This window comes from Octopus sinensis, linkage group LG13 (genome assembly GCF_006345805.1).
Source record: "Octopus sinensis linkage group LG13, ASM634580v1, whole genome shotgun sequence".
Classification (NCBI taxonomy): Eukaryota; Metazoa; Mollusca; class Cephalopoda; order Octopoda; family Octopodidae; genus Octopus; species Octopus sinensis.
In genome coordinates this window covers 67,805,105-67,822,604 of record NC_043009.1, presented here as the reverse complement: position 1 = coordinate 67,822,604, position 17,500 = coordinate 67,805,105, and the positions used below count along the sequence as shown (strand labels likewise).

At 36.5% G+C, this 17,500-nt stretch overlaps 1 protein-coding gene and 1 long non-coding RNA gene across 2 annotated transcripts in view; one reads left to right on the top strand and one right to left on the bottom strand.

Annotated features, from left to right (window-relative positions):
- The window catches only part of LOC115218542 (glycine receptor subunit alpha-1-like), a 355,807-nt gene that overhangs the window by 67,052 nt on the left and 271,255 nt on the right, over nucleotides 1-17,500 (bottom strand). The window contains exon 4 of the mRNA XM_029788418.2: nucleotides 5,580-5,613. Coding sequence (XP_029644278.1) covers nucleotides 5,580-5,592 — 13 coding nt within the window. The 5' untranslated portion in view covers nucleotides 5,593-5,613. The remainder of the gene's footprint in view (nucleotides 1-5,579; nucleotides 5,614-17,500) is intronic.
- Nucleotides 15,612-17,500, top strand: part of LOC118765853 — a 2,862-nt gene continuing 973 nt past the window's right edge. The window contains exon 1 of the long non-coding RNA XR_005001750.1: nucleotides 15,612-15,622. This is a non-coding gene — a long non-coding RNA (uncharacterized LOC118765853). The remainder of the gene's footprint in view (nucleotides 15,623-17,500) is intronic.

Here is a 17,500-nt window from a genome sequence, read left to right as displayed (position 1 = left end):
ATACTGAGTATCAAAGTATATAACAAGTAACGCAAACGTCTGCCGTAACGTCTGATTTAACGTCTGCTTTAACGACTGCTTTTTTTTGAATGTCATCATGATATTATCTTCTTATGCGAAATGATATGATAGTAAAAAAACGAAAAAAGCCCCACATTAGAACAGAAAACAAATCGGAATAATTATGTTCAAAGTCATTTATGGAGAAGAAAGACTGAGCATCGGTGTTATTGAATGTATATGATAATTAGTAGTCGGGAAAACAAAGGACAGATTACAAACAATGAGAATGAAATAATAAAAGAACAGTTATCTTTGTATCAATCAGAAAATAAAAGAAAAATACTAACAAAGAGAAATGTCTGTAGTATGGTTTGTCAATTAGCTGTACAACTAATGTAAATATGACATCAAACGCCGACAAGAAAGCCAGCTCTGTGCGTACATAATTCACGATATGCATCTAATTCAGTGTTAACTTCTAAGCTCATAATCATTGATGGATTTCGATGTGCAACGATATTAAGAGACATTTAAATTATAAACGGGGTCTCCAATGAAACAAAGTCGATTAACTTTTCTGTGTGGCCATTGCAGTGCATTCATGACAAGAAAAACAAATGGAAAAGGAAAAACGGAAATTGAACAAATTCGTTTATGCTGTCTTTCGTTTAATGAAATTTAATATGAGATTTGCCCTCATACTGAAGTGAATTCTTATCTACAGACATTGGTACAATATGCAATGGAAGACTTGGGTAGCTGATACAATTGTGAATATAAGCATCAACACACTCATATATACTCATAAAAGCGAGCAAAAATCTCGTATGATTCACATACTCCTACACACACAACGCACCGTCATAAATATAACATACATACACACATAAGAACATTTATGTATGAAACCTAACTCATGATACTTTGTTCAGTGTTAGATCAAGGAGCTGTCGACTGTTCTGACCAATTGTTTCTCCTGTGTTGTGTGCTCTCCCTTCAGTCAAATCTATGACTGTCAGCCTGGGCAGCAAACCTACTACATAGAATTTGTATGAAGCTCATGGGTATGAATTTTTCATCCCAAAATCTGATACAGAGTGATTGTACTTAGAGAGAAGAAAGAGAAATAGGGTATAAAATATCTACTGTTCATGTCTCATCAACATTTTCAGTTACAACTCATACATACAACTGCCGTCCAGCTAACTGTAAACAGGTACCATGTGAAGGTAAGAATCATCCTATCGTTTAAAACTACACATTTTAGACAATGGGTGATTTGTGTAATTGATAAGTATTTTTTCCGACATGTTAGCGATTCTGCCGGCTCAACGCCTTATTCAACCGTTCCAAATGAGTCACATTCGGTGCTCTTAATTTTGTATCACCGCCGGAAATTTTGATAGAGTGTCTGTCAATCATAAACTACATTTCAAGTTATCACCCTTCAAAAGAACCAATTGAATTTAAACACGTAGAATCGTGGACACTTCTACAAATTCACAATGAAGCCGTGGCAGCATTTTAAAAATCACAATTTTTACAACTGAAAATGACGTCCAACTAAACGTTACATTCAGTTTTACTTCAATTCAGTTTAGCTTGAGAAAATAACCCCAGTAGCAGCAGCAGCAGGCCGAAAGCATAAGGCCCTCGCCTGCTGGATTTTAATGATGTGCCTATTAGCGACCCAATTAACTCTTAAGTATTATTAGTTCACCACCCTTTAATTAGGTGTCATTCACTAATATTGCCAACTCAATTAAACAGCAGGACTCCAAGCGAGTGTCATTGATATTAATCTTGGAGTGCAGAAGAATAGGAACCTTTCTAAAACTGTGTGACCCTTGCCAAGGTTAAAAACTGTAACATAAATTAAACGAAATTACTTCACTCGGGATGTCTCAACAAAAAGGTACCGCCTGAAGTGCATCATTTAAAGTCAGCAATTAATTATAATTATCTGAATCAAGTGTTGCCTCATAGCAATAATAGGTAATGATCTCATTATCTCTCTTTAACTCCCTCCCTCCTCTCTCTCTCCCTCAACCTCTCTCTTCAGACAAGAAGGCAAAAACAATAATTATAAATGACGGTTAACTGAGTGAGCTTGCATAATTTATGAGATTGATATTCTTAATGGTTTTATTTCAATTAATCTCATTTGCATACTTCCATTTTGATATCAAATTTATTCAATAACATTATCAATGTTAAGTTACCGATAGCCATCTCTAAGAAAAAAGATGGAGCGGATGTTTCACTGTTCTTACAGAGTTGGAGCGTCGGAATACTGGAGAAAACAAAGACTAGCAACATACTGAATTTGATCCAATATATTATTAGTATTGCTATTAGGGATTTCAGCTTCCAATCGACTAAAGCATCTTAAAATAGGATTTGTTCTTAATAATAATAATGTTGAATAAAGCATACGTATCTTCCCCACTGGACGAAGTTATGACAAGGAAGATGTTTTCTTCATCATATTTGGTGGGATTAGAAATTTGAATTTGAAATTAAGAAATTATAAGGAAAAAGGTGTATAAAATCCACATATTTAATGTTTTTGTTTACTTATTTCGAAGTTCTTAAAAATTTCCATCAGTGCTAATCCCGTGCAGCACTATTTTATTCTTTTTCGAAATCATCATCATGATACAGCTTGTAAATTATTATGATGGAATTATTTTGTTATTGTTCTGGATGTTGTTCTTTAACTTCACAACCAAGACCGAGAACATCAAACCCGTTCCAGACAGAGCCTTAATCGTTTTTCCAGGGACCATGTGTGGGCCTATATTATTTAATGTGTCCCTTATTTAAGATCGTAGTGTGTTGTTTGAGAGAAACTTGTTTCATTTTGAGCGAAAGCACACAGACTCCATAATGTGTGTTTCTGAAATGAGGATGTTTGCTTGCACACACACACATATATACATACACACACACATACACACACACACACACACACACACACACACACATACATACACACACACACAAACACGTGCGTGTATGTGTGAATATACTCGTGTATGCGTGTGCGTGTGTGTGCGTGTGCACATGCAGTGTGTATAGCTTGTTCGTTTATTTGAGTGAGACATGTCTACACCGACAGTGTTCCGTAAGAAAATCCATTGATTCATTAGAAATCTATTGATAATATCATTAGAATGAGAAACCAACTCCTTTCCAAACGATCTCATCTTCTCTTCGTATGTTCATTATGTTTAGTTCAACAATTGCAATTACCCCCGCCCCCCCGCCCCGCTCAACCCCCCCCGCTCAACCCCCCACCCCCACCCCCATACACAAAATCACAGATCCTGCAGCATTTCCTGTTTATTTTCTGCCCCACTTGTATATTTTGAAATATATGGAAGAAACGTCTTTAAGCCCGATTCACTACACAATACCAGCTTCTTTCGCATCCATTATCCTTGATAGTTGCAACAATAACGTTGATTTCATTATTTATTTCAAACGCGAAGATTCTCGTTGCGTTCACCAAAATGAGACAGCGGACACGAGCTTATTGATTCTAGAAACAATGGCAGCATCTCTCTTATGTAGATAATTTCCTTTTAGATTTCATATCTTTTGTTTGGTCTTTCTGTTAATAGCACAAACCCCACCACCAAACACCTAAAATACCATAGGGATATACAGGAATTAATTGATAAGTCAAGTAGCTTGGAATCGGTATTAAAACTTTGGTTTCTGGAGAATCTTAGCTTTTCTCTGAGTATCCTCAATCAAACTTGTCACAGACTGACAAGTTTCGGAAAAACATACTTCACTGAATAAGCTTGGTAAGACGTGCTTACATAAGGAACACGAACGTATGTATGTATGTATGTATGTATGTATGTATGTATGTATGTATGTATGTATGTATGTATGTATGTATGTATGTATGTATGTATGTGTGTATGTATTTATGTATGTATGTATGCATGCATGCATGTATGTATGTATGCATGCATGCATGTATGTATGAATGTATGTATGTATGTATGTATGTATGCATGCATCGTATGTATGTATGTATGTATGTATGTATGTATGCATGAATGTATGTATGTATGTATGCATGAATGTATGTAAGCATATATGCATGAATGTATGTATGTATGTATGCATGTATGTATGCGTGTATGTATATATGCATGTATGTATGTATGCATGTATGCATTTTTGTATGTATGTATGTATATATATGTATATATATGTATATATATATATATTATATATATATATATATATATATATTATATATATATATATGTATATATATATATATGTATATATATATATATATATATGTATATATATATATATATATGTACGCGTATGTGTGTGAATACACATGTATATGTATATATGTGTAGACACATTTATATATATATATATATGCACACACACATACACGCACACATATATCTGCACACGCGCACAAAGGTATATGTATGCAAGTGAGCATGTATAACAGTATAAAATGCACATCAGTGACACAATTAGATTTAAACTTATTCGAGACAAGTTTGAATCTTGTGATTTCTGTAATAGTATTCCGATGAAGTCGCATGAAAACTTGAGATGAATGACTTCAAATTTAATTGTGACAGCTGGTATTTATTTTATTGCGATATATATACCAAAACAGGTGACAGGAAAATTATTTGGCAATGTTTATTCACCGTTACACGTGTTTCATTTGCTAATAGGAGTTACGAAATTGAACATGTAGGAACAACATATAAGAAATTCCCTATTAAAAATGCTTCAGACATAAAATCAAGCAATAATCAAATAACCACACACGCACACACACACACACACACACACACACACACATATCGCAGGCGTGGCTGTGTGGTAAGAAGCTTGCTTCCCAATCACATGGCTCTGGTTTCCCAACCATATGGTTCTGGGTTCTCAACCACATATCGCTGAGTACACATGCCTAAGGTGCCACGCAGTGACACCTTAACAAAACTGTCCGACGAACGGGAATGTGAAACTCCGAGTAACAGCTTTAGTTATATTTCTGTTGCTTTTAAATAAAGCATATTACTCTACTTCTGGTATTTGAGTACTCTTTTTTCAAACCTTGTTTCACATTTATGTGCTTACTCCGGTATATATATATATATACGTGCGTATGTATGTATGTTGTATATTCTTTTATTCTTTTTTTAATCTTTTTTATTTTATCCAATCATTTGACTGTGGCCATGCTGTATGTATGTATATATGTATGTATAAGGGAACTATTGCATTTTGTAAGAAGTAGAATTTTATGAGTTTCTTTTAATTTACCCCAGGGAGAGCTTTAGCCGATTAAGGAAACCCACGTTGAATTGAACTGAGGATAGAAACCGTATCTATCGGTGTTGAGGTTTATCGAGAGCTTAGACATTGCACAGTGGCACTTTCCACACAAAATGAATGCCATGTTTATTTGTTTTATTTTGAGATCGCATTATTGATTCTCCTTTCATATAAAAGCAGTAAATGTTGGAATTCTCAGGGCGAAAATAAATAAGATCGAAAAGTGGTAAAGCACGTACCTTTTCCATACATAAAATGTTACTTCTTTGGACACTGCAAATAAAAGAAAATAAAGAACCTGTTTTATAAGCTCCTCAATAACAATAAAAACACAAAAACGATACAGGAATATAACAGTTTATAACTGAATCAGAAGAGCGCCGGATTAAATGTCTCGCGGTATTTTATTACGGGACGAGTTTAAATGTCGCCGATTTCTTTAATCCTTAGTTGTCTAGTGAATTGTGGCACTCTCTCTGTTACGACGACGAGAGTTCCAATGTTTACATTATTTACATTTGATTGATATTTGTCTTCATCTTGTTTGTTGTTAACACAACATTTCGGCTGATATACCCTCCAGCCTTCATCAGGTGTCTTGAGGAAATTTCGAACCTGGGTTCTCATTCCTAAGGTATTTTTCGATGTTGCTGTTGTTGTTGTTGTTATTATTATTATTATTATTATTATTATTATGGCCGTGACTTTCGTATATCAATCTCTTTACATCCCACAGGGCTCTAAACATAGAGGGAACACACAAGGACAGACAAAGGGATTAAGTCGATTACATCGACCCCAGTACGTAACTGGTACTTAATTTATCGACCCCGAAAGGATGAAAAGCAAAGTCGACCTCGGCGGAATTTGAACTCAGAACATAAAGACATGTATGTATGTATGTATGTATGTATGTATGTATGTATGTATGTATGTATGCATGTATGTATGTATGTATGTATGTATTGGCATTGAAACTTTTAATTAATGAAGTTATGTCTTAATTAAGCATTGAGTGCGGCTAACTAAACTTTCGCAACGTATTGTAAAGCAATTTACAAGAATTTAGGTGTAAAATTATTTTGGAGCATTAGATCTTGCACAAAGGTTTTGGAAAAGTCCAAGAGTGTTACATTGATTCGCAGTATTCTTGCGCACTTTATACAAATTTGGATTTCAGTGAAGTGGAAGAAATAATTTCAAAAGCAAAACAGTATATATAGGGTGTTTGGAAACATGGATAAGATATAACGAGTATACATGTTAGAGAAAGAACTAAAAGACGTTATTATATTTATTATCAATGACGCACACGTAGCATTTGCAGATAAGGTTTTCTAAAAGTAAATGGCATTCCTATGGGCGTTAACTGCATCCCGTTAGTTGCTAACTTGTATTTATCTCGATGTGAGTTCGATTTTCTTAGTAAATTTATGCCGACAGAAAAAAATATCTAAATTGCTGCAATTACATTGACGATATTTTTCTTCCTAATTATAGCTCTTTAAACTTTTAGTGGGTAGAATATATCCCAATGTTCTGGAGGCCAATAAAGATGGGCTGTCATAGGTGAAGTTGATTAATTCGGACGTTACAGGGATATGTAGTAATAACAATGTTAGTTTGAAATTTTGCACAAGGCCAACAATTTCTGGCGAGGAGTTCAGTCGATTACATCGATCCTAGCGTTCAGCTGGTACCTATTTTATCGACCCTCGAAAGGATGAAAGGCAAAATCGACTCCAGTGGAATTTGAACTCAGAACGTAAAGACGAACGAAATACCGCTAAACATTTATCACCTTGCAGATATTTTGGAGAGGCTGATGATGATGTATGGCATAGTTGACTCTTTCTGCATCAAGGTTTTGGTTTGGATGCATCATTCTCTCTTTTCTGATCAGGGATTTAGTTGTTATTTCAGTAGCTATCTAATCTTCGTGAATAGTAGGGACCTATGTCGTTGTATGTAGGAGCGAGATAATGTATCTTTTTTTATTGCTTTATTTTTTTTATTTGTTTCAGTCATTTGACTGCGCCCGTGCTGGAGCACCGCCTTTAGTCGAGCAAATCAATCCCAGCACTTATTCTTTGTAAACCTAGTACTTATCATATCGGTCTCTTTTGCCGAACCGCTAGGTTACGGGACGTAAACACACCTACATCGGTTGTCAAGCGATGGTGGGGTGACAAGCACAGACACACAAGCATACACACACACATATATATACACACACACACAATATATATACGACGGGCTTCTTTCAGTTTCCGTCTACCAAATCCACTCACAAAGCTTTGGTCGGCCCGAAGCTATAGTAGGAGACACTTGCCCAAGGTACCACGCTGTGGGACCGAACCGGGAACCATATAGTTGGTAAGCAAGCCACTCCTGTACCTTTACGAGAAAAAGCTTTTCTTCCAGACCAGATTCGTGTGAATGCATGTCTGTATTTCTGTGTGTGTGCCTACATTGACGTGCGGTATTTTGCAGATGTGGGAAAATGCTTCGAAAAGAAACGCATTGTCTGAAAGTTACATTAGTGTTGTAATATAAAGTGTTTTAGTATCGCTACTTAACAGTAGTTCTATGGTAACTATCATTAAAAGATTGCAAGTAGAGGAATGACTACGGAAAAAAAAATTCAGACAACAGCAATGACGACGACGCCGACACCGACAACAACAGCATCATCGTCAGCAACAATAATTAAAGCAAGGAAAAGAAAAGAAATAGCGAGGATAATGTTAATAAGTAGAATCTCAGAAACGCACTTATTATTACGGTAAACAAGGCAAGCCGCACGCTTTTAAGATATTTTTACATTTAAAGACTTTGCGATAATGTAAAACAACAACAAAAACACAAACGTATAAACAAAACAAAAAAAAAACATATAGCAAATTTTTCAGCAAACTAACAACACACAAACATGTCCGCCATCATGAGAAACTCATTACAGCAAAAATTTGAATGCTTTTTTTTAGTGATTTATTATGTTACAAAGATAGCTTAAATCATCATCATCATCATCATTATCATTATCATTATTATTATTATTATTATTATTATTATTATTGTTATTGTTATTATTATTCCAAAGATATTACATACTAATTTAAATAGTAGGAAAGTGAAAGTCATGTTATTTTGAGATTTGGGGACAACAGATTTTCTGAAATCTCAAGGAATCTTTCTTAGGACACTTGCATAACATAGGACTGCACTCGTCTGAGAGGCAATGATTACCTTTCACGCAATTCCCATCTACCAATTTCACATTCAAAGCTTCTTTTACTTGTCCAAGATGCTGCGCAATGTCACTGCACTGGGAAAAAACGTTGTCCCAAAGCGATTTTCTGAACTACACATCCACGCAAATGTCTTTGGGAAGTAATTCATCTCAGAGAGAATTAATTAAGAGTTCGAATCCTGTGAGATTTCAATCAAGCGCGCACATCTTGCATATTAAGTTTTTTTTGCACTAACGCATACAAAAATGTGTGATTTCTGTAGTCTACGCCCGTACTGCAGATGAAAATGCTACTAATTAATTAACGCTGGCATTAATTCATTTCGAGAAACACATACATCCAGGTAATTAACTAACTTACCAACATACATTCATACATACACACACATACATGCATACATACATACATACATGCATATATACATACATACATAGACAGATACATACATACACACACTCACATACATACGTACATTCATGCATACAAACATATATACTTACATACACATATATATACATACATGAATGCATGCATACATACATATATACATGCATACAAACATACATACATACATATATACATACATAGATGCACACATACATACATATACATATATACATACATGCACATTTACATACATACATACATACATACATACATACATACACACTTAAACTAGTGCTTGTTTTTATGTTCAGTTATAATAGAAACACTTGTACATTATTCTGATGGGTTACTCTATATTTTGTAGTGAATATCATTGACAGTAACTTCGAAGCTTCGGCCCGCCAAGCCATAGTCGGGCTGCGTATGTACATATATAAAAGTGTATGACCAAGTGGTTAATGTGTTGCACTCACGATCGATAGACTCTGGCTTCAGTTCCCGAACAGTTCCGGGTGGTGTGATGTTTTCTTGAGCAAAGCACTTCATTTCCTGCTTCCTCAGTTCACTCAGCCGCAAATGGGTCACACTGTACCGGACAGCTATCACGGTCAAGGTAAACATTCCGGCCTCGGTCACTTTTACGCTAGGGAAAACGAGACATTAGTCCCAGGCATCGAGAAAGAATTGTAGGAGTAGCTGTGTGGTAAGTAGCTTGTTTACCAACCACATGGTTCCGGGTTGAGTCCCACTGCGTGGCACCCACGGCCACGGGCCGACCAAAGCCATGTGAGAGGATTTGGTAGAAGGAAACTGAAAGAAGCCCGTCGTGTTTATATATATATATATATATTTGTGTATGTGTGTGTGCGTGTGCGTACGTGTGTGTATGTGTAGGGATACGTACATGTATACATATATATATAGATATATACATTATACGTATATATATATATCCACGTTCATATTTTGTGTTTAAATACATGCATACATAAATACATATATTCAAACTTATACACTCAAACTTACACACACACATACATGTATACATGGCGTTGATTTCTACTACTCTTGGTTTTCTTACAAGCCTAGTGAAAGAGGAGTGTCTCTTTGGAATAAACGCGAAGAAGCTGCCTCTTTAGGAAGTGATTAGCAGTAATGAATCAACGAAGTAAAATTGGTCAGTAATACTCGGATCGCTATTACATGCGCCATGGTGAAACAGAAATGGGGACCTCAATTGCAGGATGTAGAGCTTTCAAGAGTAATTCCAGTGGACTGTTGGATTCAATCAAAACCTGTAGCAATTCCACAAAAAGCCTAAAAGAGAGTATGTAAACGGGGAAGGGTTACTGGTTCGTAAAATATCCCAACTACTCGTATTTCAATGCAAAGCCGTTACGCAAGGATGTCTCGATCGTTGAGAAGAAATATGCGACTGGAAGCAGCAAAATCAATCACACGCACGCACGCACACACACACACACACACACACACACACACACACACACACACACACACACACACACACACACACACACATTGCAAAAATAAGGTGTCAATGGATCAGTAGAATCTTACGTCTAGAATATTGCGAAGGACCTGACCCGCAACAAAAGCAAGAACTCTAATACTGAGATAGGACTGCTGTCGTTACACGGATACGCAGTGGCCTCTTATGAATAAACAGAAATGAATGGAGAATATGAAGTAATTAAAATACAGTTTAAAGCAAAATTTCAGCAAAACGTTTCTCTTGGCATCGACAAAGCATAACATGTCGGAACAATTATGATAGAAGGGAATATAATATCTGATGATTGGATGATATTCGTGCTCGACCAAGATGCTAAAGAACATCAGGCATGAGCTAAAGTTCTTAACTTTTGGATGGTGTTTGTAATTACCATTTGCCAAATGATGGGAATAACAGAGATCGAACCTGAAAATACGCAGCCAAATTGGATCATCTCTCTCCTGCAAAACATCGACCGATTGGGAAAAAATATCAGACAACTGGATATTATCATCAAACGGAAACCAGAATAACTTCTTCACGAACCACCAGCTTCAACTTTTGTGTATGATATATTATTTAAGGGTGCAACTGATGAGAGACACTCACAAGGGAAACCAATTCCCTTAAACATGAACAACGAATAACAAATCGAAATCTGCTTCATCCTATGGATAGAACGTAACACTATGAACCACGGATTTGCACTAAAATCACACATGGTATATCACAACATAAAGGCCATGTGCGTTGGAACGAACCTTGTCCATCATGGTCAACTGTAATTTTGTTTCACGGGGAGAGGAAGTTGAAATGTAAATACATAGTAGAACCGCGATGCAATGCAGTTTATTGAACTACTGAGCGAAACTTTCATGACGATTGGTGCAAAACTGCCGAAGGAAAAACTCGTTAAGCAGACCTCATAGTTAGTTTTGGCACAATAAACTCACGCTCTACAGGAAAAAAACAAATAAACTCTCATTTCTTTGTTTAAAAGAACAAAACAATGAATGCTGAACTCGATGTACCTGACTGGTCAAAAGCTGTAGGACAACATTCGTGCCTAAGGACGAAGAGACATAAGTGACTTATAGTATGTTGAAATGGTATGTTTAAATGGTATGGTCCACATCTTTAAAAATAATATTGGTAGAAAATTTTCCCCTCACTTCCCCCCTGCAAAAACAGAAACCCGGTTTAAAAGCAATCCATTTAATACTGTTCTGAGACAGGGAACAAATATCGTGCGCTGTTATACAAGTTTGATGCCACGTTTCATCTAAAGTTGAGGAAAAGAAGCTTATAAGTAGAATTATGGAAGAAGTTACACATTTCGTATTCGGGCTGTAGAATATATTTAAACAACTTGAAAAACATCTAATATAATTTGTTTCTTATAAAAATTACTTCTAAACAAAGGATTGAAAAAAATTCCAATTAAAGGTTTCGGATTGTCTAAATAAACCCATACATGGGAACTGCGTAGTTAGCATAATATTTCGTCGTAGAATCTTAACTTAGAATCAAATGGCTCCAGAAAATGGCTCCAGCCTCTGTAGATTAACAAAGGATCTAAATTATGTGCTTTGTAATCAGTCCTAGCATAATTTCTCCGTCTGTTGCAATTAGTTGAACAGTTTGTTAACTAAAGATACCATGCTGTGAGTAAGTACATGGCGAGAGGAAGCTTTAACACGTGTTAAAAACACGAAGGAAACGGTATTTTATCGATCGATCTCTCATTCATGTAAAATCTTTACAAGAAAGAATTTGTTTCTGAGAGTTGTTGCTGCCGAAAAAACATTGGTTTCAAAATTTATGAGCTAGCATTATTTTCTTGGCAGTAACTAGGAAATTTCTGATAATCAAATCTTAACAACCCCTGCCTCTATGTTTGATTTCGTTTAGTATCTGATTTATTTATGTACCGACATTCTTCCATACATGCATCTTGTAGTCAGTTCTTTCATTAATGAAACAGTTCGATTCTTGTTTAATTTGCTTCGTTTGATGCCATTTTTCTTTTGCTACGATCTCATGTTTGCTTCAACCGTTTCTTTTTGATTTCGCATGAACTCCAAATCAGAATGGAAGAAGAAGGTTTCATTCAATCCATTTCTGGTAGCTTTTATATTCTACTCAACCTGATGCAGAGGCTGCAGAAAAGGTCACGTGAGCTGACACAGATACGCCAGTGCTGGATGGTGAATTTTATAGATGATGCTTTCCTCGATGTTATTGAAAAACTGTATTCACATCCCGTGTTACGGTTTGTCCTGTCTGAAGTTAATATTGGGTTCAAGTTTTGGCACCAGGCGAGTAATTTCTGGGGAGGGTTAACTCGATTAAATCGACTCCAGTTAACTACTGGCACTTACTTTATCGACCCGGAAAAGATGAAGGGCGAAGTCGACCTGGGCGCAATTTGAACTCAGAACGTAAAGATGTACGAAATACCTCCAAGTATTTTGCCCGGTGTGCTACCGATTCTGCCAGCCAGCCGTCTTTCCTAATCTTACTTTCGACTTCAGACGAGGCGGCGAGCTGGCAGAATCCTTAGCACGAGTACTAGCAGGTCAACTTGGCTCTTCATCTTTTCGGGGTCGATAAAATAAGTGCCAATCAAGCACAGGGGTCGATGAGATCGATTTACCTCCTCTCCCGAAATTACTGGCTTTGTACCAAAATTCGAAACCAATATTAAACGTAGAAGTGGACATAATATACAACGTCCTTTACAATGTTAAGCAAAGTGTCCTTGTCAGTTCCGGACAACTACAAGACTTATTTGTTGAAGCCAAAGTGAGATCCATCCCGTGACTAAATCATTGGGCGATCTGGCCGTTGTTAAATGTGGCTAACTTTGTTGCGGTTAACAGTTAACTTTGAGGAGGGCCTAACATTGACGAAGACAGACGAAAATCCAGTCGTTATTAAACCGGAGCTATATAAACACTTTAGTTACAGAAAAACAAGTATTGGGTTGGTGCATTATTGCGGCTATTTTCCAAACAAATTTTATTCAAAAAAAACAAGATGTAACAAAAACATGTTTAAATGATTATTCCGGAGCATATTCACCATCTACTTCAATTATTGCTTCCCATTTGCTTGATAGCAATTTAAAGATGTTTTTGTGTGTTTGTTGAATAAAATTTGTTGAAAAAAAGCCGCAATAATTATGCACCAAGCCAATACCTTTACGAAAAACAACAATTTCCTGCAAGAAATTCTATCCATGGCAGAACGTGCCATTGAATGATTTAACCAATTCTTCAGTTGTGATTGTATCGAGGGAAATCTAGCTTAATCATAAAGCCATCAATTCTTCACGCAAATGTCGCCACCAAAGAGAGAAAATATCTAGGATCTCGAAGCTCATTAAGCTATAAATCTTAGCATGTAAATAATGGTTTGAAAATTTACATACTCTTATTTATAGCCTTTTATGCTTCGAGATCAACTGTTCCAGGAAGTTGTATATATACTTTTATCCTTTGCTTGTTTATGGGTCTTTTGCTGAACCGCTAAGTTACGGGGACGTAAGCATATCAACATCGGATGTCAAGCAGTAGTTGGGGACAAACGAGGACACAAAGAAGCAAGCTTCTTACCACACAACCACGCCTGCCCACACACACACACTCACACACACACACACACACACACACACACACTCAAGTGTATGTAGATGTTTATTACTTGGGTTTGATAAGAAGCTACCGATCCAAGAGAGGAGATCTGAGCGAAGCCCTTTGATGCTGGTTTTGTGGATTCTCACTGGGGTCCGCGAAGAGTAAAGGAAGATAGGGAGAATGAGAGAATGAAAATTTACATACTGTTATTTATAGCCTTTTATGCTTCGAGAGAATGAGAGAACGGGAGAATGAGAGAATGAGAGAATGAAAGAATGACAGAATGGAGAGTGCTACGGAATAGAGCAGATTTACTATCATAAGCTGCATCCATGATTCAAAGCAAAATACATTAATCCAACGACATGCGTTCAGTTTGAGTGGAATGTGGTTTTATGTTGTTGGATTACAGTTTGTAGAATATGTAAACGACGATGTAAACCAACAATCAGATTAATTCAACTAATCTTTTTGAAACAAGCTGTATGTGACAAAGAATTTTAATGATATGAAAATTCACATAGCACCAACAGAACAGTTTGTGTGAAAGACTTGGATTACCTTCAGAAGCGGAATACATCGGAATGTATTGACGTCCATTGTCTGCACAACGTTTTACAAGATATTAATGCAGATTATGTGCTCAGAACGTGAACACCGTGAAGAAATGGGATTTATAAGCCGTAAGGCAGAATGTACTAATACGGATTAAAATAGTTAGGAAAAAAATGGAGGAAATGATTTAATTTATCGCACGAGTTGCCTAGAAATTGGATAAGTCATTAATTCAAATAGCAGTTTCTAAAGCAATGAATTAAATGTCTTAATAAATGAGAGTAATTAGTCATATCCATAATTGTACAAATGCGTGGCTGTGCGATGAGAAGTTTGCTTCCCAGACATGTGGCTCCGAGTTCAGTCCCGTTGCGTGGCACTTTGGGAAAGTGTCTTCTGTTATAGTCTGGGACCGACCAAAGCCCTGTGAAGGGATTTGGTAGAAGGAAACTGCAAGAAGCCCATCGTTTATCTATCTATCTATCTATCTATCTATCTATCTATCTATCTATCTATCTATCTATCTATCTATCTATCTATCTACATACACACACACTCACACATACATACATACATATGTATATATATGTATGCATATTATATATATATATATATATATATATATATATATATATATATAATATATATATATACACACACAGGTGGTCGTCAACTTACGACCAATCGACCTTACAACGATTGGCACGCTAGCTTCCCGAGTAGTCCAGTTGAAATCTAATTGGCTTAATTTCTTAGAAATTAACCCGTCTACGGATGATGTCAGCTAACAAACGCTTCCACTAGATTTGGTTATCGATCGCCATTGTTTTGGGTGATTATCCTGTCGCGGAGACATCGAGGCAACCTAGTATTTGTTTTCAAAATCGATTGCTTGAGACTCCGAAATTTTTGACTAACGCGAATATAACAGTATAGTACAGAATCTTAAAACAAGGCTATGTAGGACTATAGGCCGACTAACAACCAAATCGACTTATGACCAGTCAGTCGGAACCAATTGTGGTCGTAAGCCGACGATGACCTGTATTTATGTATGTAAGTATGCATGTATGTAGCATGCATGCATGTAGCATGCATGTATGTATGTATGTATGTATGTATGTATGTATGTATGTATGTATGTATGTATGCATGCATGTATGTATGTATGTATGTATATATATATATATATATATATATATATATATATATATATATATATATATATATATATATATATATATATATATATATATAGTTAATCCAAACATGAACAAAGACAAAACACAACAACGCGAGGAACAAATATAGTGTTATTGGACGCCCAGGAAAGACAAGAAAGAAGGAAGATTTAACGTTTCGAGCGGAGCTCTTCGTCAGAAACATAGGAAAAGGAAAGATCCAAGGAAGGGAAGACGGAGAAAGAAAATCGCCAACGATGCACACGGGGTCATATATTGAAATATATATATATATATATAGTTGCTGACATGTTGAATTTATGCAGCTAACCACATAAACGTTCGACACAATTACGACATTTCCTCGTATAACACAAACGCACAAATTTAGTGGACAACAAAATGTATGTGTATTTGCCGGCATTATCAGCCACATACACGTTAAGTATCTTTGGTTGATAATATTTATTACAATAGCGCTGCTTCGATTTCATATTTGAATTTCTTCTTACGAATGCATCCTCCGGGCCTACACACACACGGTTTGCTCGCTATGTGTATATAAGTCGAGGACTGGCGAAGTGAATCAACTCCGATCTTGTTAGGGTAAATTGAAATGTTGACAAGCCATAAAAATGGCAAAACATCGATGCCCAACACTGGATGGGATTCGAGGTGAGTTACCTCGCTTGCCCATGACTTTCACGTGTTTTAACACACCCGGTACTTTGAGAGAGTATTCCCCATCCTGCCAAATCACAGCCGACCGGCCAAATGCACTCGACATGTTGTGCGTTAAATCTATGTGGTTGAAAGTGTTTATTATACTAATACTGCTTCTATTTCGTATTTGAATACATATGTGTGTGTGTCTCTCACCACCGCTGGACAACCGTTGATGGTGTGTTTATGTTCCCATATGTGAGCGGTTCGGTAAAAGAGACCGATAGAATAAGTATCAGGTTTCAAAAAAAAGATAAGAACTCCAGTATGGCCGCATTCAAATGACTGGAACGAGTAAAAGATAAAAGGTCAAATATGTCAGCATTTTTAGTTGTAACGTGAGAATCGGTTAAATATTTAAGATAAGTGAATGAGGAGGGTACGCATGGCCGAGTGGATAGAATAGAAAACAACCAGGCAAGATGGCGGTTTTCGTAACGCTTGATGCTGCGTTAGGAAACAGCAATCACAAAACAAAAGCAGCTCGTAACTCCATAGACGGGTATTACAACCACTTTTACGAAAGGTGCATCGAGTTACAAAACCGAACTCAGTACCCGCTATAAGAAACATTATCCCCCGATAAACTCGTATCTTATCTCGGGGTATATTTGTCTCTCATTTGCTGAACGCTATATAAGTGGAGATAATACTGGGTGTATAAACTATTGCAATCCAGAGGTGAGTTGCTTCAAGAGCGCGTTTACAATCTTCTATACCCACAGGACATGTCAAAGTAAGCACAAGTTAACATTACTTACTTATGTAATGATGAGCTGTGCCAAGCTTCTACTTAATTACTCTGCTGTGGATTGAAATAACTCCTATTCAAGGGAAATGAAATTGTACGAGACAAAATACTGCGATCGAGAGAATTGAGGAAAAACCCTTAAAGGATTTGGCTCAGCA